The following is a 25,053-nucleotide window of genomic DNA, read 5'->3' on the forward strand; positions in this document are numbered from 1 at the left end:
TAGCAATACAATCCTACCTTAAGAAATAAGAAACATCTCAAATAAACCATCTAACCTTACACCTAAAGGAACTAGAGAAAGAAGAACAAACAAAAACCAAACTTAGTAGAAGGAAAGAAATCATAAAGATCAGAGCAGAAATAAATGAAATAGAAACAAAAAACAATAGCAAAGATCCATAAACTAAAAGCTGGTTGTTTGAGAAGATAAACAAAATTGATAAACCATTAGCCAGACTCATCAAGAGAAAGAGGGAGCGGACTCAAATCAATAAAATAAGAAATGAAAAAGGAGAACAGACAACAGACTGTTGTCTGTTACAACAGACACAGCAGAAATACAAAGCATCATAAGGGACTACTACAAGCAAATCTATGCCAATAAAATGGACAAGCTTGAAGAAACGGACAAATTCTTACAAAGGTATAACCTTCCAAGACTGAACCAGGAAGAAATAGAAATATGAACAGACCCATCACAAGTAATGAAATTGAAACTGCGATTTAAAATCTTCCAACAAACAAAAGTCCAGGACCAGATGGCTTCACAGGTGAATTCTCTCAAACTTTTAGAGAAGAGCTAACACCCAACCTTCTCAAACTCTTCCAAAAAATTGCAGAGGAAGGAACACTCCCAAACGCATTCTACAAGGCCACTATCACCCTGATACCAAAACCAGACAAAGGTACTACAAAAAAGAAAATTACAGAGCAATATCACTGATGAATATTGATGCAAAAATCCTCAACAAAATACTGACAAACAGAATCCAACAACACGTTAAAAGGATCATACACCATGATCAAGTGGGATTTATCCAAGGGATGCAAGTATTCTTCAATATACACGAATCAATCAGTGTGATACAGCATATTAACAAATTGAAGAATAAAAACCATATGATCATCTCAATAGATGCAGAAAAAGCTTTTGACAAAATTCAACACCCTTTATGATAAAAACTCGCCAGTAAGTGGGCATAGAGGGAACCTACCTCAACATAATAAAGGCCATATACGACAAACCCACAGCCAACATCATTCTCAATGGTGAAAATTTGAAAGCATTTCCTGTAAGATCAGGAACAAAACAAGGATGACCACTCGTGCCACTCTTATTTAACAAAGTTTTGGAAGTCCTAGCGACAGCAATCAGAGAAGAAAAAGAAATAAAAGGAATACAAATTGGAAAAGAAGAAGTAAAACTGTCACTGTTTGCAGATGACATGATACTATACATAGAGAATCCTAACGATGCCACCAGAAAACTACTAGAGCTAATCAATGAATTTGGTAAAGTTGCAGGATACAAAATTAATGCACAGAAATCTCTTGCATTCCTATACACTAACAATGAAAGATCAGACAGAGAAATTAAAGAAACAATCCCATTTACCATTGGAACAAAAAGAATAAAATATCTAGGAATACACCTACCTAAGCAGGTAAAAGACCTGTACTCAGAAAACTATAAGACACCGATGAAAGAAATCAAAGATGACACAAACAGATGGAGAGATATACCATGTTCTTGGATTGGAAGAATCAATAATGTGAAAATGATTATTGTATCCAAAGCAGTCTACAGATTCAATGTAGTCCCTATCAAATTACCAATGGCATTTTTTACAGAACTAAAACAAAAAATTTCACAATTTGTATGGAGACACAAAAGACCCCGAATAGCCAAAGCAATCTTGAGTGAAAAAATGGAGCTGGAGGAATCAAACTCCCTGACTTCAGACTATACTACAAACCTACAGTAATCAAGACAATATGGCACTGGCACAAAAACAGAAATATAGATGAATGGAACAGGATAGAAAGCTCAGAGATAAACCCACGCACCTACAGTCAACTAATCTATGACAAAGGAGGCAAGGATATACAATGGAGAAAAAGACAGTCTCTTCAATAAGTGGTGCTGGGAAAACTGGACAGGTACACGTAAAAGAATGAAATTAGAACCCTCCCTAAACACCATACACAAAAATAAACTCAAAATGGATTAAAGACCTAAATGTAAGACCGGACACTATAAAACTCTTAGAGGAAAACATAGGAAGAACACTCTTTGGCATAAATCACAGCAAGATCTTTTCTGACCCACCTCCTAGAGTAATGGAAATAAAAACAAAAATAAACAAATGGGACTTAATGAAACTTAAAAGCTTTTGCACAGCAAAGGAAACCATAAATAAGTCAAAAAGACAACCCTCAGAATGGGAGAAAATATTTGCAAACGAATCAACGGACAAAGGATTAATCTCCAAAATATATAAACAGCTCATGCAGCTCAATATTGAAAAAACAAACAACCCAATCCAAAAATGGGCAGAAGACCTAAATAGACATTTCTCCAAAGACATACAGATGGCCAAGAAGCACATGAAAAGCTGCTGAACATCACTAATTATTAGAGAAATGCAAATCAAAACTACAGTCAGGTATCACCTCACACCAGTTAGAATGGCATCATCAGAAAATCTACAAACAACAAATGCTGGAGAGGGTGTGGAGAAAAGGGAACACTCTTGCACTGTTGGTGGGAATGTAAATCGATACAGCCACTATGGAGAGTAGTATGGAGGTTCCTTAAAAAACTACAAATAGAACTACCATATGACCCAGCAATCCCACTACTGGGCATATATCCAGAGAAAACCATAATTCAAAAAGACACATGCACCCCAATGTTCATTGCAGCACTATTTATAATAGCCAGATCATGGAAGCAACCTAAATTTCCATAGACAGACGAATGGATAGAGATGTGGTACATATATAACAGTGGAATATTACTCAGCCATAAAAAGGAACGAATTGGGTCATTTGTAGAGACATGGATGGATATAGAGACTGTCATACAGAGTGAAGTAAGTCAGAAAAAAAAAACAAATATCGCACATTAACACATATATGTTAAATCTAGAAAAATGGTACAGATGAACCGGTTTGCAAGGCAGAAATAGAGACACAGATGTAGAGAACTGACATATGGACACCAAGGGGGGAAAGTGGGGGGGGCTGGGGGGATGAGTTGGGAGATTGGGATTGACAGTATACACTAATATGTATAAAATAGATAACAAATAAGAACCTGCTGTATAAAAAATTTAAATTATATTTAAAAATAAAAAGAAGGAGTGGCAGCCTGCTAGCCTCAGACCAAGAGCCCAACTCCATCTCTAAAAAAAAAAAATGTGTGTGCATCTAAGGATTAAAATTTTGGAATTTCAAATTTTCTCTTGTTTTGTACATCTAAAATATCAATGAAATATTATAGAATTTTAAAAATTACTAAGTGCCTATTTTGTGCTAGGCACTGGGTTATAAGTGCTTTCACATATATTATATCATTTTATCCTTAAAATGTACTACATTAAGAGGTACAATCATCTTCATACAAATATGTCCAAGGTCACATAGCTAGTAAAGTGACAGAATCAGGAATTGAAGCCAATTCTTTCTGACTCACGGAGCTCATGATTTAGCCAATTCACCACAGGTCATAGGTGAGGGTCATTCTCCACAGCAGATGCTGAGAGAATGAAGTTTAGTAAAAATATGAACTAAGACAGGAACAAATCCCTTCACTGTGAAGGGCTAAGAAAATAAAGAGCTGAATCTGGGAGAGTACCTTCTGACCTTGCTTTCAGAATTGTTTGTAAGCCATGGCAATTCCGAGGTTCTGTCACTGGGCTGCTAGATTCCATTTCAATTCAAGGATCTCTCTCCAATTTCATTTTTGCAATTATGGAGGCAAAGTAAATGAAAACCAAAAACACTTTGTTTCTGGGTAATCCTTGCCTTCCGAAAACAAGTCATTCTTTTCAGGAAAAAACATCAGCAAACTAATTTTTTTTTAAAGGAGCAATGCAGAGGGGGAAAATAGCATACCTTTTGCTTGGTGCTTGATTTCAGGCCAACTCGGGAGTGACTTTTGGACTAGAGGAAAAATGAGAAAGAAATTTATGAAGAACACAGTATAATGGTAGAACTTATTCTGAAGTCATTTCTTCTAGAAGGTATAAGTTTTCATTTAATAGCCAAAAGAAAACGAATTAATTAATTTTTAAAAATCCTTTCCCCTAGCCTTCTTTCACAGCCTCTGGAAATCTAAGAATAGAAGTAGAGCATAGACTCCAGTGTTGAGTTTTACATACCGAATGGAAGACTGTTTAAGTCCTGGAGCTGAGACAGCAAAGATGCACCTACACTTTGTCAATGCCTGGCTCATATTTACCGACTCAGCATCTTTCTTAGAGGACACCAGCAGAAACTGAAAACTGCAACGCATGAGCAAATAACTTCCAGCTATAATAAGGCAAAGGGAAAGGAGGGGAAATGAATAAAAGAAGAGGAAAGGAAGAAAGAAGAGGAGAGAAAAGAAAAAAAAATGCTCTATAAATTGGAAAAAGAGAAAATAGAGGCAGAATGAAGAAAAGGGCACGTTTATGGCAAGATTTCCAAGAGCATTTCAATAGAGAAGATTTTAATCTCTGCTAATTTAAATGTATTTTCAGTAGGTGGAAACGAAGCTCTCAAAAACGTTAGTTCTAATAGAGGGCTTTTTATTTTCCAACAAGATTATCTAATCTTATTTGGAATTAGGAAAGGTAAAACAAGCATTAATTAAGAATATTTTGGTATAGATACCATTATGATTTTTCTCCCAATGAGAAAAAAGCAAAATCAAGCTTACTATGTTTAGCATTCAGATAGTGAATACATATGGCATTAAGTGTACGATGAATCAAAGTTAACTCTAAACCAATTACTACACTGTACCTAGAAAAAAGCCTAGTCTCTAGTCCTCAAATTGTTTGATCCCAGGATTACTTTACACTCTTAAATATTATAGGGGTCCCCAAAGAGCTTTTGTTTATGTGGGTTATATCCATTGACAATCACTGTCCTAGCAACTGGAAATGAGAATTTTTTTAAATATGCATTTATTAATTCATTTTAAAATAGCAATAATAAACCCACTACATGTTAAATAACATATTTTTATGTATTTTATGTATATTCCTAAACAGAAAAAATTAGTGAGAAGATGGTATATTTTTCATGTTTTTGAAAATCTCTGATATTTAGCTTAAATAGAAGACAGATCCTCATACCAGCTTCTGCATTTAATCTATTGTGATATGATATGTTTTTGGTTGAACTAAATGAAAAGAATTCAGCCTCGCGCAGTTATGTAGTTGGAAAAGGAAAAAGTATTTGTAATAATCTTTTCAAATAATTGTGAATATTCTTCTCTGATATGACCTCAAAACTTGACAATTGGTAGTTTCTTAAAGGTTAGTGACTATGTAGAATAAATCATACAAATGAACTTTTTATACTCTGTTACATAAAAACTGGTTGATCTATCTTGCACTTGGAATAGATTTTTCACCCACACATGTTTGTAGCATCATACATTGGATCATCTGGAAAGCAGTGGTTCTCAAACTTTATAGAGTTCGCAAAGATCATTTAGGGGGCTCTTAACCATGTAGTTTGCTGAAACTCCAAGTCAGGAGGTCTGGGGTGGCTCCCAGGAATGTGCATGCTAACAAGCATCTAAGGAAATTCAAATAGATACATGGTCCACTAACTACAACTTGAGGACCACTTGCCTGTGAAGAATGGTGGTAACTTGGGATGAGAAGTAGGAAAATATGGAAAATGGCGTTAATGCTCTCTCTCTTTCTCTTTGAAGAATACAAATAAATGAACCTCTTTTCCCTTTCTCTTTTAAATGCCTGGTGTTAAAATTCTTAATCTGATTGAACCAGTGGGTGGCACAGGATAATTGAAACAGGCTGAATGTTGGTAAAGTACTCAAACTACTCCAAAAGCAATCTGCAACGGTTCTTTAACCTCTCCAGTTTAAAAACATAAGCACACAGATTCTGTGTTTATGTATATTTTTAGAAATTTAGTTGGGTTTCTATGCCATATTAAATGCCATAAACATCTGTGAGTATGGCCTTTATACGCAACTCAAAGTCATAATAGCAAACATGACCTAAAAGACAAGACTTCCATTTATGAAAGGGATTAAAAGCTGTGATGGTTAGTTTTACGTCAACTTGACTGGGCTAAGGGATGCTCAGATATCTGGTAAAACATTATTTCTGGGTATATCTGTGAGGATGTTTCTGGAAGAGATTAACATTTGATTCAGCAGACTGAGAAAAGAGGTCCAGCCTCACCAGTATGGGTGGGCACCATCCAAACTGTTGGGGCCTCAAATGGGAGCAAAGGCTAAGGAAGAACGAATTCCCTATCTTCTTGAATTGGGAGGTCCATCTTTTCCTGCCCTTGAAGAAATATATATATATATATATATATATATAGAGAGAGAGAGAGAGAGAGAGAGAGAGAGAGAGAGAGAAATATATACATATATAGAAATATACACATATATAGAAATATATTTCTACTGGTTCTGTTTGTCTGGAGAACCCTGATTAATACAAAAGCCAATCCAGTTCCAGAGAAATAACATTTTCATTTGACATTAAATGAGTTCTTTGATCTCTCCTTGTAAATGTCTTATCTAGACAGAATGGAGGTTGGACCTGGCAAAAATACCACCTGCATTGTACGTATCATGCTATACATTAAGTCCACACTTACAAAAGTGTGGCCTTCTGAAAATTTCTTTCATTAGTTAGGTGTTAAGGACTTAGAGCTTATTTCCACATAGAAGTAATTTCTTTTTTTTGCGGTACGCGGGCCTCTCACTGCTGTGGCCTCTCCCGTTGCGGAGCACAGAATCCGGATGCCCAGGCTCAGCGGCCATGGCTCACGGGCCCAGCCGCTCCGCGGCACGTGGGATCTTCCCGGAACGGGGCACGAACCCGCATCCCCTGCATCGGCAGGCGGACTCCCAACCACTGCGCCACCAGGGAAGCCCAGAAGTAATTTTATAGGCTACAACACAAAGCCCTATTTAACCTCTGATATAAGCAAAATGCTCTGCAAGTTCAATAATTTAAAAAAAAGTATACTATCACAGTACTAACACCTATACAAAGCATAAAAATACTAAAAATCAATTAAGAAACCATTTTGCTTTTCTATACATCTTGAAAAATAAAAAAGTATGTGTAATTTGAAGAAGATGGAGACTAAGGTAGAAACTCTGGAATTCCGAAGTGGCCTTACTAGAAATTTCAGGACATGGTATTCACTGCTAATGCATGACGGCTCATGTTTGATGCTCCCCCCACACCTCCCCTCCCAAGCAGATGGTTTTGCTTTTCTTGATTCAAGTGCAACCCAGCATTACTCTGCTCTGTAGCATCTATGAATAGGGTCACTTAGGACTACTAAGGGGTGAAGAAAAGCAGGAAAACAGAGCGGTTGTTAAGCATCTCCCTGTGGCAGGGCACACTGTGCCCAGGCTAGCCCTCACTGGGGACTGACTATTGCCCATTGTCACCTGTGGTCCAACACAGAATCAGAGGAGACAATCAAAAGGGGGGAAAAGCTTGTTTTCCTCAAATAAATGAGTAAAATTGAAAAGAGAGGAAACATGGGGAAGGAAGAAAGATAAAGAAGAAACTAAAATAAAAATAATAAACATCAGCAGCTCACCTTTTCTGAGCACTTACAATGTGTTCCCAGCACACCATCCAACTTACATCTTTTACGTGACCCACATAACATGGCTAAGAGATAAGTATAATTATATTATTATCTCAATTTTATAGAGGGGAAGACTGAGGCATAGGAAGCAAAATAATTTGCCCAAACCCATACTGCTGTTAAGTGGCAGAACCAAGACTTAAACTAGTTGGTCTGATTCAAAGCCCATGGTCTTAAAAACTACTACACTATTTATATGGGAATAATTGCCCAGGGAAGAATTTAGCAGAGTCTAGAGTAGTGAAAATCAGAGAATACCCAGAAACTGTGTTGCACAACAATCGCTTCAAGAGAAAGAAAGGAAGTTGTAGGGAAAAGGTAGTAGATCAGAAATGTACCCAAGTCAGACTTGAGCTGGCATCAGTGGCCAAGGACCCCAAGATGTTCTCTAGAGGCAGCAAATGGCAGAAGGGAAGGAGAGCAGAGCGGCTTTGTGGTGAGGCAGGAAGGGGAAGGGTTATTAATTAACTGGACCACATCTGCAACAAACATTCACAAATCAGGTGCACCTCATCTGGGGAATGCCTGCATGGTATTTTATTGTAGTCTTCAAGACATTTAAATAAAAATAGCCTACCGCATAAGGCTAACCCTCCACCCCACATACACACAGCGTACATAAAAAAGTGGCAGCAGCAGCTGAAGGAAACGTTATAAAAGAAATCCTTGATTTTCTTCTATAGTCAACTTATACCAAGCTGTCCTCGAATTCTGACCTGAACTCGTTAAGTCAGTGTTAATTAAAACAGTGGGTTCTGTAAAGTCACTCCAAAGTTGAAAACAGCAAGAGATGAATGTGCTTCTGTTTTCCAGACTTATTTATGAAAACGAGCATTCTGACATCTAAGTCTGCAGTCGTGATTGAGTCCATAGCAAGCAGGACTTGAATGGAAACCAAAAGGGAATGTAAGTGACCTCTCCCAGCAAATACCACCCCTTCTCCCCACGAGCAATCCTGCCCACATCAGAAAAGGCACGCCAGTATGTGATTTCTCTGCTACTTTTAGCAGAATTAGGACATGTTTCAGTTTTCCCTACCAACAGTAAGAATTCAATTTAAACCCCTGATGAAACTGACAAGAGAGCACTCTTAAATATGGTCTCTGGTCTGAGTTCCCTTAATTGGAGCTGCAGGCTAATTTAATGGGCTCACTCTCAAATGGGGTGATTAGCAACCCAATAAATCATGTGAGTCCTAGCCGGCTCTCTTAGCAGGCTGTATTCAGAAGTGTCACCCCATGTTTAGAGGCTGGAACAAGAGACACCTCTGAATTGATGTGACATTAAAAATCCTCCCACTTCACGTCCTTGTCTGTGCTTGCCTTCCAGAACACAAAAGAAGAAATGGCTGAAACAGAAAGGTTCCAGAAACAAGAGCGTCTGCCACATAATGATTTGCCAGGTGATAACAGTGCAGTCAAGACTGCACAGTATTAAAAGAAGATACTCCCCTGCCCTGTGGATTGTTTCTTAATCGGATCCTCTTTGGAAGAAATCATAAAGACAGTTGAATTCAAAAGGTCTATGATGCTCTGAAATGCAATTCTTCATAATGTAGGGCCCCGCCTCCTTAACTGAGGGAGAGGGAAAGTATCTCAGTCTCCAACAGAAGTTTAAGGAGTCCTTCCTTTCCGGTATAAATGACTGGGACAAAATTCCTCTCTGGTCACTGAGCTGCTGTCAGGTCCTTCTAGATTCCCTTTCTCTGGTTTTATTCTCTTCTCACACCTTGGGTCACTGGACCCAACCCCATCTGAAGGGAGATGACTGGATGGTCTAATCTGGGAGCGGTGGTGAGTCACCATCGTTGCTGCTGAACTTCTGTCTGCCCTTCTCTCTGGTAACAGTGCCATATGTCTGTATCAGTCAGGCTCCCGGCAAGAAACAGAGGGCACTCTAGCGAGAGTTTAATGGAGGGATGTTGCACGGAGGTGTAGACAGGATCAAGGGAAAGCAGTAAGGGGTGGTGGGGACGCACCCCAAGCTAACATCAGTGGTCAGTAATTATCACCGCTGACCGAAGGGAGAGCTGTAGCCCAGGAGAGAGCACTATGGGGAACGCTGCAGCTTCCACACCGCAACCCAGCTGGCAAAGAGGCAGAGAAGTCTACCCCTCACCCTCCCAGCACCTGCAGCCACAGCCCATCCATCGGCCAAACGCAGGTGGAAGCCAGAGGACGAGGGACTTAAGAGTCTGTAGAAGTCAGCCTCCTGGTGCAACGGGACATCTCCAGCACCAGCACTTCAGCCTTTCTTTAGGACTCGCCACCTTCCCGTGTCTTTTCCCTTCGTAAGGAATAAGTATTTTGTGGTGAGACTATGAATAGGTCTGTTTTTCATAGTTCTTCACCAACGTTCAATCTGTGTCAGTTTGAACTCACGGTTCCCTGTTTTATTCAGTGAGTTTTAACCTCTTAGTGTCATTATTTATTTTTGAAGCTCAAATTGTCCCAGATGTGGAGTGTGGAGCCCTTCAAACTGCTCCTGAGTCCTTTGGACATGCTCCTCTCACTCTCTAAGTGCTTCCTTACTTTCACGCACAAAATGTTGCAGGTTCATCTTTTGCCTTCCCTGCCCAACCCTTCAATCAGCCATTTCTCCAAGAATCCCTGGCTCCTTTCAGTGGAGAATGGTATTTAGAAACCATAGGATATTTATATTTAAAAAGCAATATCTACTGCATAGACACACATTTACATTTATATTGATCTTTTACTCTACATCTCTATCTTTCCATCTATCTATCCATCCATCCATCCATCCACAACCAGAAAAATCACAAATCCACACCAATACCTCCAGTTCCAATCCAGTATCACAGGGTTGATTTTATCTTTCCCCCTTTCCATATTTGCACCACGTTTCTCTCACAACGGGAATCCGGCCCCTCCTCGCCCTGCCTGGGTTCGGACCCTCTCCGGGAGCTGCCTGCCTGCACAGGGGGAGCCTTGTCACTCTTCTCAGGCGCTGACACCTCACTCTGGGCCACCTTTGTCCACAGACACCCTCCTCATACCGCCTGGGCTCCAACACGCCATGCCAGGCCATCCTCTGCTCTGGACCCCCTCCTCATGCTGCCTGATCTCCAGTACCTGCACTGGATGGACACCTCCTCACCTCACTCAGGCTTTGACACAATACACTGAGCAGCCGTCCTACTGGATGCTCTTGTTATGCCCCCCCTGCACAGAAGAGCCTCCCTCTGGGATGCCCTCCTCACCCCCCATTGGGTCCAACACCCTGCTCTGTGCCACCTCGGCTTTCCACCCCTGCCCCCAGCAGACTCTTAGCTTGCTCAGCCCCACTTAATGGCTTTTAAGTGGAATGGTTCAGAAAGGGAAAGGAAAAGACTGGAAGAAGAAAAGAAACAGAAAGAGGAAGAACAGGAGTGTTGATTTTATAGAATATAAACCAAGGGCATTAGTGGCCATGTTACCCCCATCACAAAGAACTGCCTAAGAAAAATGCATGAACACCTGGGTCCAGCCATGCCTGAAGCCAGGTATACAACCAGATGTTCACTATGTAAAGCAATAAATTAAATGATGTGCTCAAGCTAGTTTCAACTGGGATTTATGGCACTAGGAATTGGCAAAATCTTAATAAATAGCATCACCTTTGCTTTTAATCTAATTTTTATCTTGTGGTATAATTCTAATAACTGACTGGGGTTCTACAATATATCTAAGTCCTTATTAGGTATCATAACTCATATAACTGGATTTTCCCTTTAATAACTTGACAATACACCCACCATACTGTGAGCAGGATCATATTAATGTCTTTCTACACTTTGAGCAGAACCCAAACCCTAGCATGTACTCCATAAATATTTGTTGACTCTGGCATGAAATCACACCTTGTTCTTTATAGGCTCCACTAAGAACTGAAGTCATATCCCTCAATCTGAGCCTGGTATCTGGGACCCCATGCCCTTAGAATGCTGACTGACATCCTAAAGAAAACTGCAGCCTTGTATATTTAAAAGGTCACATATTATTCTGATAATCATGGTGAAAACTAACACTGTTATGTTCTTCTAAGTGCCACAGGCTTTACATATAGTATCTCATTTAATTCTCACAACAAATCCTATAGTATGGGTACTATTATTGTCAGTCCCATTTGAAAAAGAAAACCAAAGCTCAGAGAGGTTACCTGATTTGCCCAAAGGCACCCATCTAGTCAGTGTCTGTGTCAGGATTTGAACTCAGGCAGCCTTTCTTCAAAGCTGCCTTCCTTTTTTCCTTTTAGATCATCTCTGATGTTTTTTCCAATTTGTAAATGTGGTAAAATACACCTAAAATTTACCATAGTACCCATTTTTAAGTGTATGGTTCAGTAACATTAAGTGCATTCACATTGTTGTGCAACTGAGCTCCTGAACTTTTTCATCTTGTGAAACTGAAACTCTACACCTGTTAAATAACGCCTCCTTCCCCAGTTCCCCCAACCCCTGGAAACCACTACTAGTCTACTTTCTCTATCTATGAATTTGACTAATCTAGGAACCTCATATAAGTGGAATAATACGTACAGTGTTTTTTTGTGTGTGACTGGTTTATTTCACTTAGCATAATGTCCTCAAAGTTCATCCACATTGTAGCATATGTCAGGACTACTTTCCTTTTTAAGGCTGAATAATATTCCACTGCATGTATATACCACGTTTTGCCCATTCATCTGTTGATGGACATTTGTGTTGCTTCTAAAAGCTGCCCTTCCTAACCACTGCATGTAATCAACTCCCATATGCCCCGCTGCCTGCTCTCTACATTCACACCCTCCTCCGGGATTGCCCCAGCTTGGGTGCCGTGGTCTGCCTACCTGCCTGTTCTTTCTTCCCACTGTCAGCTGGTGCCTCTTACTGGCGCTCTCCTAGCACCTGTCTACCCGGGGAGGAGCTTTCGTTCTAAGGTCCAGTTTCTCCCTGTCTACCCTGGTGGCCATGGTTCACCCTCTATGCCAGCCTTATCAGGAACAACAAAGGACAGGGTTTCTAAGGAGTGGTACTCCCCAGCACACCAATTACTTGGGAGGTGAATCCTTCCTATGTCTTTTGAACGTCCCTCCCAGGCACGCCACTGACTGAAGCCGGGAATCTCCTACTGCTATTAATAATGCTACAGACAGGAGGGAAAGAAGGAGCCGTGTTCAAAAATAAAACAATGATGAACGAACAAGGCCAAGACAAATGACTATAATGTATTCTGCATTCATACGCTTCCAAGGCTAATTAATGTGCCGAAGTCTAACACTGAGCATTCTCTGAAAACACAATGCCACAAGGAAAATACTAATAAAGACCAGTTACTTTCACATGATAAACTCCAAAGCAAGGGTTATGTCTGTCTTCTTCTCTCTAGCTCTCTGAAGGCACAAAGTAAGCACTTATTCATGAAACTAACAAAAATCCAGACGAAGGAATGCCTTTTTTCCGCTCACCCCGCTCTATTAGCTCTATTAGTTATTTTAGCAAGAAAAGGGGACATGAGCATTTTACTGACCACAACATAAAGAAGAGGATTAAGATTAAAGGGTATTGACAATATCCAGTATTGGCTTCTGGGAAAATGGCGGAAGAGTAAGATGTGGAGATCATCTTCCTCCCCACAGATACACCAGAAACACATCTACACGTGGAACAACTCCTACAGAACACCTACTGAACGCTGGCAGAAGACCTCAGACCTCCCAAAAGGCAAGAAAGTCCCCACGTACCTGGGTAGGGCAAAAGAAAAAAGAAAAAACAGAGACAAAAGAATAGGGATGGGACCTGCACCAGTGGGAGGCAGCCGTGAAGGAGGAAAGGTTTCCACACACTAGGAAGCCATTTCGCGGGCGGAGACTGCGGGTGGCGGAGGGGGAAGCTTCAGAGCTGCGGAGGAGAGCGCAGCAACAGGGGTGCGGAGGGCAAAGCGGAGAGATTTCCACACAGAGGATCGGTGCCTACCAGCACTCATCAGCCCGAGAGGCTTGTCTGCTCCCCTTCCGGGGCAGGCGGGGCTGGGAGCTGAGGCTCGGGCTTCGGTTGGAGGCAGGGAGAGGACTGGGGTTGGCGGCGTGAACACAACCTGCAGGGGGTTAGTGTGCCACGGCTAGACGGGAGGGAGTCCAGGAAAAAGTCTGGACCTACCAAAGAGGCAAGAGACTTTTTCCTCTCTCTTTGTTTCCTGGTGCGCAAGGAGAGGGAATTAAGAATGCTGCTTAAAGGAGCTCCAGAGACGGGCACGAACCGCGGCTAAAAGCGCGGACCCCAGAGACAGGCATGAGACGCTAAGACTGCTGCCGCCGCCACCAAGAAGCCTGTGTGCGAGCACAAGTCACTCTCCACACCTCCCCTCCCGGGAGCCTGTGCAGCCCGCCATTGCCAGGGTCCCAGGAACCAGGGACAACTCCCCCAGAAGAACGCACGGCACGCCTCAGGCTGGTGCAACGTCACGCCAGCCTCTGCCGCCGCAGGCTCGCCCCGCACTCCGTGCCCCTCCCTCCCCCAGGCCTGAGTGAGCCAGAGCCCCCGAATCAGCGGCTTCTTTAACCCCGTCCTGTCTGAGCGAAGAACAGACGCCCTCTGGCGACTTACAGGCAGAGGCGGGGCCAAATCCAAAGCTGAGCCCCTGGGAGCTGTGAGAACAAAGAAGAGAAAGGGAAATCTCTCCCAGCAGCCTCAGAAGCAGCGGATTAAAGCTCCATAATCAACTTGATGTGCTCTGCATCTGTGGAATACATGAATAGACAACGAATCATCCCAAACTAAGGAGGTGGACTTTGAGAGCAAGATTTATGATTTTTTCCCCTTTTCCTTTTTTTTGTGAGTGTGTATGTGTATGCTTCTGTGTGGGATTTTGTCTGCATAGCTTTGCTTCCATTTGTCCGAGGGTTTTATCCGTCCTTTTTTTGTTTGTTTTTTCGTTTTTTAAAAATTTTTTTTCTTAATAATTACTTTTTATTTTAATAACTTTATTTTATTTTACTTTATCTTCATTCTTTCCTTCATTCCCTCCATTAGACAACAAATCATCACAAATTGAGGAGGGGACTTTGAGAGCAAGATTTATGATTTTTTCCCCTTTTCCTCTTTTTGTGACTGTGTATGTGTATGCTTCTGTGTGAGATTTTGTCTGTATAGCTTTGCTTCCACCATTTGTCCTAGGGCTCCATCCGTCCGTTTTTTTGTTTTCTCTTAATAATTATTTTTTATGTTAATAACTTTATTATATTTTATCTTATTTTATTTTACTTTATCGTCTTTCTTTCTTTTTATCCTTCCTTCCTTCCTGCCTCCCACCCTTTCTTTCTTTCTTTCTCTCTTTCTTCCTACTTCTACTAATTCTTTCTTTCTACTTTTTCTCCCTTTTATTCTGAGCCGTGTGGATGAAAGGCTCTTGGTGCTGCAGCCAGGAGTCAGTGCTGTGCCTCTGAGGTGGGAGAGCCAACGTGAGGACACTCGTCCACAAGAGACCTCCCAGCTCCACATAATATCAAATGGTGAAAATCTCCCAGAGATCTCCGTCTCAATGCCAGCACCCAGCTTCACTCAACAACCAGCAAGCTACAGTGCTGAACATCCTATGCCAAACAACTAGCAAGACAGGAACACAACCCCACCCATTAGCACAGAGGCTGCCTAAAATCATAATAAGGCCACAGACACCCCAAAACACACCACCAGACGTGGACCTGCCCACCAGAAAGACAAGATCCAGCCTCATCCACCAGAACACAGGCACTAGTCCCCTCCACCAGGAAGCCTAAACAGCCCACTGAACCAACCTTAGCCACTGGGGACAGACACCAAAAACAATGGGAACTACAAACCTGCAGCCTGCAAAAAGGAGATCCCAAACAAAGTAAGAAAAGCAAAATGAGAAGACAGAAAAACACACAGATGAAGGAGCAAGATAAAAATCCACCAGACCTAACAAATGAAGAGGAAATAGGCAGTCTACCTGAAAAAGAATTCAGAATAATGATAGTAAATATGATCCAAAATCTTGGAAATAGAATAGACAAATTGCAAGAAACATTTAACAAGGACCTAGAAGAACTAAAGATGAAGCAAACAATGATGAACAACACAATAAATGAAATGAAAAGTACTCTAGATGGGATCAATAGCAGAATAACTGAGGCAGAAGAACGGATAAGTGACCTGGAAGATAAAATAGTGGAAATAACTACTGCAGAGCAGAATAAAGAAAAAAGAATGAAAAGAACTGAGGACAGTCTCAGAGACCTCTGGGACAACATTAAACGCGCCAACATTTGAATTATAGGGGTTCCAGAAGAAGAAGAGAAAAAGAAAGGGACTGAGAAGATATTTGAAGAGATTATAGTTGAAAACTTCCCTAATATGGGAAAGGAAATAGTTAATCAAGTCCAGGAAGCACAGAGAGTCCCATACAGGATAAATCCAAGGAGAAATATGCCAAGACACGTATTAATCAAACTGTCAAAAATTAAATACAAAGAAAACATATTAAAAGCAGCAAAGAAAAAACAACAAATAACACACAGGGGATTCCCCATAAGGTTAACAGCTGATCTTTCAGCAGAAACTATGCAAGCCAGAAGGGACTGGCAGGACATATTTAAAGTGATGAAGGAGAAAAACCTGCAACCAAGATTACTCTCCCCAGCAAGGATTTCATTCAGATTTGATGGAGAAATTAAAACCTTTACAGACAAGCAAAAGCTGAGAGAGTTCAGCACCACCAAACCAGCTCTACAACAACTGCTAAAGGTACTTCTCTAGGCAAGAAACACAAGAGAAGGAAAAGACCTATAATAATGAACCCAAAACAATTTAGAAAATGGAAATAGGAACACACATATCGATAATTACCTTAAATGTAAATGGACTAAATGCTCCCACCAAAAGATACAGATTGGCTGAATGGATACAAAAACAAGACCCATATATTTGCTGTCTTTAAGAGACCCACTTCCGACCTAGAGACACATACAGACTGAAAGTAGGGGGATGGAAAAAGATATTTCATGCAAATGGAAACCAAAAGAAAGCTGCAGTAGCAATTCTTGTATCACACAAAATGGACTTTAAAATAAAAAGCATTAGAAGAGACAAAGAAGCATACTACATAATGATCAAGGAATCGATCCAAGAAGAAGATATAACAATTGTAAGTATTTATGCACCCAACATAGGAGCACCTCAATACATAAGGCAAATACTAACAGCCATAAAAGGGGAAATCGACAGTAACACATTCATATTAGGGGACTTTAACACCCCACTTTCACCAATGGACAGATCATCCAAAATGAAAATAAATAAAGAAACACAAGCTTTAAATGACACATTAAACAAGATGGACTTAATTGATATTTATAGGACATTCCATCCCAAAACAACAGAATACACATTTTTCTCAAGTGCTCATGGAACATTCTCCAGGATAGATCATATCTTGTGTCACAAATCAAGCCTTTGTAAATTTAAGAAAATCAAAATTCTATCAAGTATCTTTTCCAACCACAACACTATGAGACTAGATATCAATTACAGGAAAAGATCTGTAAAAAATACAAACACATGAAGGCTAAACAATACACTACTTAATAACGAACTGATCACTGAAGAAATCAAAGAGGAAATTAAAAAATACCTAGAAACAAATGACAATGGAGACACGACAACCCAAACTCTATGGGATTCAGCAAAAGCAGTTCTAAGAGGGAAGTTTATAGCAGTACAATCCTACCTTAAGAAACAGGAAGCATCTCGAATAAACGACCTAACCTTGCACCTAAAGTAATTAGAGAAAGAACAAAAAAACCCCAAAGTTAGCAGAAGGAAAGAAATCATAAAAATCAGATCAGAAATAAATGAAAAAGAAATGAAGGAAACGATAGCAAAGATCAATAAAACTAAAAGCTGGTTCTTTGAGAAGATAAACAAAATTGATAAACCATTAGCCAGACTCATCAAGAAAAAAAGGGAGAAGACTCAAATCGATAGAATTAGAAATGAAAAAGGAGAAGTAACAACTGACACTACAGAAATACAAAAGATCATGAGAGATTACTACAAGCAACTCTATGCCAATAAAATGGACAACCTGGAAGAAATGGACAAATTCTTAGAAATGCACAACCTGCCAAGACTGAATCAGGAAGAAATAGAAAATATGAACAGACCAATCACAAGCAATGACATTGAAACGGTGATTAAAAATCTTCCAACAAACAAAAGCCCAGGACCAGATGGCTTCACAGGCGAATTCTATCAAACATTTAGAGAAGAGCTAACACCTATCCTTCTCAAACTTTTCCAAAATATAGCAGAGGGAGGAACACTCCCAAACTCATTCTACGAGGCCACCATCACCCTGATACCAAAACCAGACAAAGATGTCACAAAGAAAGAAAACTACAGGGCAATATCACTGATGAAGATAGATGCAAAAATCCTCAACAAAATACTAGCAAACAGAATCCAACAGCACAGTAAACGGATCATACACCATGATCAAGTGGAGTTTATTCCAGGAATGCAAGGATTCTTCAATATAAGCAAATCAATCAACGTGATACACCATATTAACAAATTGAAGGAGAAAAACCATATGATCATCTCAATAGATGCAGAGAAAGCTTTCGACAAAATTCAACACCCATTTATGATAAAAAACCCTGCAGAAACTAGGCATAGAGGAAACTTTCCTCAACATAATAAAGGCCATATATGACAAACCCACAGCCAACATCGTCCTCAATGGTGAAAAACTGAACACATTTCCACTAAGATCAGGAAGAAGACAAGGTTGCCCACTCTCACCACTCTTATTCAACATAGTTTTGGAAGTTTTAGCCACAGCAATCAGAGAAGAAAAGGAAATAAAAGGAATCCAAATCGGAAAAGAAGAAGTAAAGCTGTCACTGTTTGCAGATGACATGATACTATACATAGAGAATCCTAAAGATGCTACCAGAAAACTACTAGAGCTAATCAATGAATTTGGTAAAGTAGCAGGATACAAAATTAATGCACAGAAGTCTCTGGCATTCCTATAAACTAATGATGAAAAATCTGAAAGTGAAATCAAGAAAACACACCCATTTACCATTGCAACAAAAAGAATAAAATATCTAGGAAAAAACCTACCTAAGGAGACAAAAGGCCTGTACGCAGAAAATTATAAGACACTGATGAAACAAATTAAAGACGATACAAATAGAAGGAGAGATATACCATGTTCTTGCTTTGGAAGAATCAACATTGTGAAGATGACTCTACTACCCAAAGCAATTTACAGATTCAATGCAATCCCTATCAAACTACCACTGGCATTTTTCACAGAACTAGAACAAAAGAATTCATGATTTGTATGGAGACACGAAAGACTCCGAATAGCCAAAGCAATCTTGAGAACGAAAAACGGAGATGGAGGAATCAGGCTCCCTGACTTCAGCCTATACTACAAAGCTACAGTAATCAAGACAGTATGGTACTGGCACAAAAACAGAGAGATAGATCAATGGAACAGGATAGAAAGCCCAGAGATAAACCCATGCACATATGGTCACCTTATCTTTGACAAAGGAGGCAAGAACATACAGTGGAGAAAAGATAGCCTCTTCAGTAAGTGGTGCTGGGAAAACTGGACAGCTACATGTAAAAGAATGAAAGTAGAACATTCCCTAACACCATACACAAAAATAAAAATAATCAAAATGGATTAAAGGCCTAAATGTAAGTCCAGATACTATAAAACTCTTAGAGCAAAACAGAGGCAGAACATCCATGACATAAATCACAGCAAGATCCTTTTTGACTCACCTCCTAGAGAAATGGAAATAAAAACAAAAATAAACAAATGGGACCTAATGAAACTTCAAAGCTCTTGCACAGCAAAGGAAACCATAAACAAGACCAAAAGACAACCCTCAGAATGGGAGAAAATACTTGCAAATGAATCAACTGACAAAGGATTAACCTCCAAAATTTATAAGCAGCTCATTCAGCTTAATAACAAAAAAACCAACAACCCAGTTCAAAAATGGGCAGAAGACCTAAATAGACATTTCTCCAAAGAAGATATACGGAATGCCAACAAACACATGAAAGAATGCTCAACATCACTAATCTTTAGAGAAATGCAAATCAAAACTACAATGAGATATCATCTCACACCAGTCAGAATGGCAATCATCAAAATATCTAGAAACAATAAATGCTGGAGAGGGTGTGGAGAAAAGGGAACCCTCTTGCACTGTTGGTGGGAATGTAAATTGATACAGCCACTGTGGAGAACAGTACGGAGGTTCCTTAAAAAACTACAAATAGAACTACCATATGACCCAGCAATCCCACTACTGGGCATATACCCTGAGAAAACCATAATTCAAAAAGAGTCATGTACCAAAATGTTCATTGCAGCTCTATTTACAGTAGCCTGGAGATGGAAACAATCTAAGTGTCCATCATCGGATGAATGGATAAAGAAGATGTGGCACATATATACAATGGAATATTACTCAGCCATAAAAAGAAACGAAATTGAGCTATTTGTAATGAGGTGGATAGACCTAGAGTCTGTCATACAGAGTGAAGTAAGTCAGAAAGAGAGAGACAAATACTGTATGCTAACACATATATATGGAATTTAAGGGAAAAAAATGTCATGAAGAAGCTAGGGGTAAGACAGGAATAAAGACACAGACCTACTAGAGAATGGACTTGAGGATATGGGGAGGGGGAAGGGTAAGCTGTGACAAAGCGAGAGAGAGGCATGGACATATATACACTACCAAACGTAAGGTAGATAGCTAGTGGGAAACAGCCGCATAGCACAGGTAGATCAGCTCCGTGCTTTGTGACCGCCTGGAGGGGTTGGATAGGGAGGGTGTGAGGGAGGGAGACGCAAGAGGGATGAGATGTGGGAACATACGTATATATCTAACTGATTCATTTTGTTGTAAAGAAACTAACACACCATTGTAAAGCAATTATTATACAATAAAGATATTAAAAAAAAGATTAAAGGGTATTTAGAAATTCACCTCATCCACCAATCCACTCCCTCCCCATCCTACATCCTTGAAAGAACTTTATATTTTTATTTTTATTTTATTTTATTTTATTTTTTCGGTATGTGGGCCTTTCACTGTTGTGGCCTGTCCCGTTGCAGAGCACAGGCTCCGGACGCGCAGGCTCAGCGGCCATGGCTCACGGGCCTAGCCGCTCCACGGCATGTGGGATCTTCCCAGACCGGGGCACGAACCCGTGTCCCCTGCATTGACAGGCGGACTCTCAACCACTGTGCCACCAGGGAAGCCCTATTTTTATCTTTTGATTCCAAGATCCCATCCTCCTTTGCCTTCTTCCCATAGAATATGAAGACTAGCACAGCCCTGAAGGGTCAGAAGTGATGCCTGATGGCCCCATGAGGTCTTTTTGCCTCCTCTCTCCAGGGTTCAAAAGGAGTCAAAACAGGCACCCAGAGAATTCTCACAGCTCATCACACTGAAGGGTGCACACACTCGCTCAGACATCCATGTGTCCCCACTTTCTACAAGTAGTTACTGAACCACGTTGTTCCAGGTGCTCTTAGGGACACGGTGCCAGATAGGCAGGACAATTATTGTGGATCTTTACATGCTACAGCGTCATCATTAAGCCATTCTAAACCCCAAACACGTAAAATACACCCCCCTCTAAAGTTCGATAAATCTTCAGGTTATTTTCTTCATGCTAGACTGTGGTCTGATTTTTTTATATTTACTTTTTTTTCTTTTTGTACTTTCTATTTGGTACTTATTTTACTAGATAGCTTAAATTAATCCCCTCAAATTGCTAAGCAGTCATCTCAACAATATTTTTAAGAAAAAATCTGCCCTTTGCCACTGTTTTATGTTATCTCTTGACTCATATAACTAAATTTTCATGGGAAAGGGACATGGATTTTTGAAATACTTCCCAATACCTTTTCTTTGATAATCCACTTCCTTCCCTTGCTGTCCCTAGGAAGGGGAAAGGAAAAAGTATATTAAGGTTTTTTCCACTATTGCTCCAGTGAAGACTGAGAGCAAGATGAGACCAGTTCCACGCATTTTTTACATACGCATTATAGTATAATATGAAACATACATACAACAAAACACTGATATATTTTCAATCTGTGGATGAGTACAAAAATATTTTAACTACTATAACTTTTTGTGCTTTAAGATCTAATAGGGATAGCCTTTCAAAAATAGAAATTCTTTTGTAAATTCTGGCTATTTCAGATAAACTCTTCTCTCCAACCCAATCAGATTTTAATTGCTATTGTATTATGTCTATAAGTCACTGCAAATTGGAAAAATCTCTACATGATCTAGTCTTTCCATCTGGGAGATATTTAGTTTTAATGAACATGGGCAATTATGCTTCTGAAAGTCACCCTTCAATTCCAGAACCCCTGACCTTGGCCAGCCTGAAATGCCTCCGTGGGAATCACACTCAGCTGAATCTAGTAGCAAAATCACAAAGCCTCACCATGGAAAAGCCCCTTGAGTCCTCTCAATCACTGGCCAACATTTATTAAGGCACTTCCTAAAGTTAGGAGCTGAAGATACAGTTCCTGCCCTCGAGAGTCTTATAACTTAGTTGAATAGGTATGTAATAGTCCCAGAATGAAAATTAAGCATAAAAGATAGTTTATATTAAATATCAAATACACAGGACCTATAGGAAGTGATAAAGAGGGCATTGGTTAGAAGATGCAAGTGTGAATAGGACTTGAGGTGACCTGGAATGGCAGCGTCCTATTTAGACAGGTGAAGATAAGAGCCGAGCACAACGTATAGGTAGACATATAGGTAGTCAATAACTCCTAGATAAACAAGGAGACGGGCCTGCCAGGCAGGGATAATGCCACAGACAAGGGCACGGCAGGGAGGAAGAAATGCACGTGGTGTCCCTGGAGAATAACGAGTTGACCAATTTCTCCATAAGGTTGTGAAGAACAGATGGAAGAGGTAGGCAAAGTAGGGCAGTTTCAAACTGGTAAGGGCTCATGGGATAATCTCACCTAAATTTTCTATTAGGGGCTCATGACTACTGGATTTGTTATTATTGTTCAATTCAATTCCACAATCATGTACTGAGCACCTACACATCCCAGGCATTGTGCACTGAGAATGTGAAAATGAATAAGACATTCTCTGAACTCAAGGATCTACTAGCCGAATAGTCAAACATATAAGCCAATGACTTCCAATCAATGTGGCAGGTATTATACAGAAATATGCAACCTCCTAGAAAGACAGCACAAAGGGAAAAGGTACGGGAAGGTCTCTGGGAGGCGGTGGTGCTTCGGCTGAGTTTGGTCGATGACCAGGCATTGGTGAGCCCTGGGAGGGGCAGGGGGATCCCAGAAAGGGATAGAGAAAAGGTGTGAGAACGTGAGTCTGGGACTGCCCACGGGTAAGTGTGTCTGAAAGGCACAGCTCGAGGAGCAGGAAGTGGGCCCCCAGGACCAGAGAAATAGGTAGGCGTTTATTATCCAAAGGAATCTGGACTTCATCCCATAGGCAGTGGGAAGCCACTGAAGAATTTTATACAGAAGGAATAACACAGACAGATTTGTTTTGGAAAGAAAACTCTGGCAGTATTAAAGAGGCCTAGAGAGGAGTTAGGAGAGTTAATAGGATTGTACCCTTGTTGCTTTTTTATTGCTAGCATCAGTAGGAATGTGGGTTTCACCCTATAGCAAGTACCCTAAACTCAGTTCTTTCTCCAGCTCTGGCATGAAACAGGTAGGCACTTGGACACATCATTTCTCCTCTGTGGCCCTCAGTTTCCTCGTTGCAAAATGGGGAAGCTGTATGAAATGACCCCTAAGCTCCAGATGGTGACAATTCTTCAGACCCTCTCAATTATCCTCAAAGAAAGGCTGAATATGTAGAAGGGGAGGCGGGGTTTCAGTCAATAGTCTTTACCTTGAGTTCCATGGAAGGTAAACTAATTTTAATAAGCCAGCTATCAAAAATTTTTAATAGTTTTTATCTTTATTGATACTCTTTGTTTGGTGAGACTTCATGTTTGTTGGTTTGTTTTTCTCACGCTGTGCATCTTGCGTGTGGGAACTTAGTTCCCCGACCAGAGATCGAACCTGGGCCCTTAGCAGTGGAAGCATAGAGTCCTAACCACTGGACTGCCAGGGAAAAACCCATGCTATCAAATTTATCGAACATTTTCTTTTTACGTTTTATCTAAGTTATACAGAGGCTTAAAATTCCCAGAAAATTCTGTTTATGTACTATGCATATTTGCATGGACTTTAAACTGCATTTATGAAAACCCCGTGAGCTCTTTGGATTAAATAGTATATTTTAGTCCTAAGAATTATGCCCGTGCACAGAGTGCACCCAGAGGAATGTTCGCTCTCAGATAGCTTATGCAACCTCCCAGTCCTAGCCCAGCCCAGTTTCATTAAAATCTCTATTACTGTAACTCAGTTGTGATTAAATATCCTTCCTACTTTTTCAAGAAGAAAAAAATGCAGCTAACTCTTGATAGCTTGTGTCAACTAGGGACATGGGTCACAGGAATAAATTAAATCCATAAATAATCCAGAACCTTCATTTAAGCCAAGAACTTCAATCTCCTTCCTCAACAAACCTTTTCCAAGAGCTGCTAACAAAGTATTCAAACTGACTTAAATGAGACTCTTTTGTGCAGGGTCAGCTCCAGGCAAAACTGGGAGGTGACTACCTGCTACCCTCTATCCCCAGAGTCCCCACTGCCTCTTTGCTCTATGTCTCACTCATAATAAACTTCCTAAATGCCAAATTGCAGTCTTCATCTTATCTGATCATTCTGCAGCTCCTGACCCTGCTGACTACTCCTACTTTCCTGAATCTCTTCCCAGGGCCTCTACCTCTACTCTCCCCTCGTTCTCTCCTACTTTGTCAATATGCTATTTGTGATATCTTTAATGTCAGTGTGTCCTCCACACCACCCCCAGTTCATTTTTTTCTTTGCATGTTCTTCCTGGCAGATATCATCCACACCCATGTGTTTAAATATGATGGCATATAAATCTAGCTCTCTTCTGAGCTCTTTTTTGATACATATTAGATGTTTAGTAAATACCTATTGTTAGTTTAATAAGCACCTATTGCTGCACCATGACCAGTAGTTGGATTCCACCCCAGTTTTCCAGCCCATATCTTAGTAGAACTCCTGTTCCATGTACTTCACACATCAGACAGAGCTGTTGTCTAACAAGCTGTGACTTACAGCTCTATGCTTTGCTAATAACTTCATCCCCTTCTCAACTCCAGCTCATCTTTCAAAACCCACTTGCAGTGTCAGGCCTTCTGTGAAGTCTTATCCTGCTCTCTCTTTCTCCTCCTGCAGAATTATTAACCTTCACCACTGGACTCTGAAAAC

The 25,053-nt window shown here is 40.4% G+C and overlaps 1 protein-coding gene across 2 annotated transcripts in view; it reads right to left on the minus strand.

Annotated features, from left to right (window-relative positions):
* The window catches only part of RASGEF1B (RasGEF domain family member 1B), a 590,808-nt gene that overhangs the window by 458,078 nt on the left and 107,677 nt on the right, over positions 1-25,053 (minus strand). Inside the window, exons 1-2 of one of the 2 annotated variants that reach the window (XM_067736369.1) lie at positions 14,233-14,309; positions 3,900-3,947 (exon numbers count right to left, since the gene is read on the minus strand). Coding sequence is in view for 1 of the 2 variants with exons in the window: in XM_067736368.1 (XP_067592469.1) it covers positions 3,900-3,947 (48 nt within the window). In the remaining variant the exon portion in view is untranslated. Of the gene's footprint in view, positions 1-3,899; positions 3,948-14,232; positions 14,310-25,053 lie in introns of those variants that run through there. The other variant, XM_067736368.1, reaches the window with a different exon arrangement.

The sequence above is a fragment of the Pseudorca crassidens genome, chromosome 4 (genome assembly GCF_039906515.1).
Source record: "Pseudorca crassidens isolate mPseCra1 chromosome 4, mPseCra1.hap1, whole genome shotgun sequence".
Lineage (NCBI taxonomy): Eukaryota > Metazoa > Chordata > Mammalia > Artiodactyla > Delphinidae > Pseudorca > Pseudorca crassidens.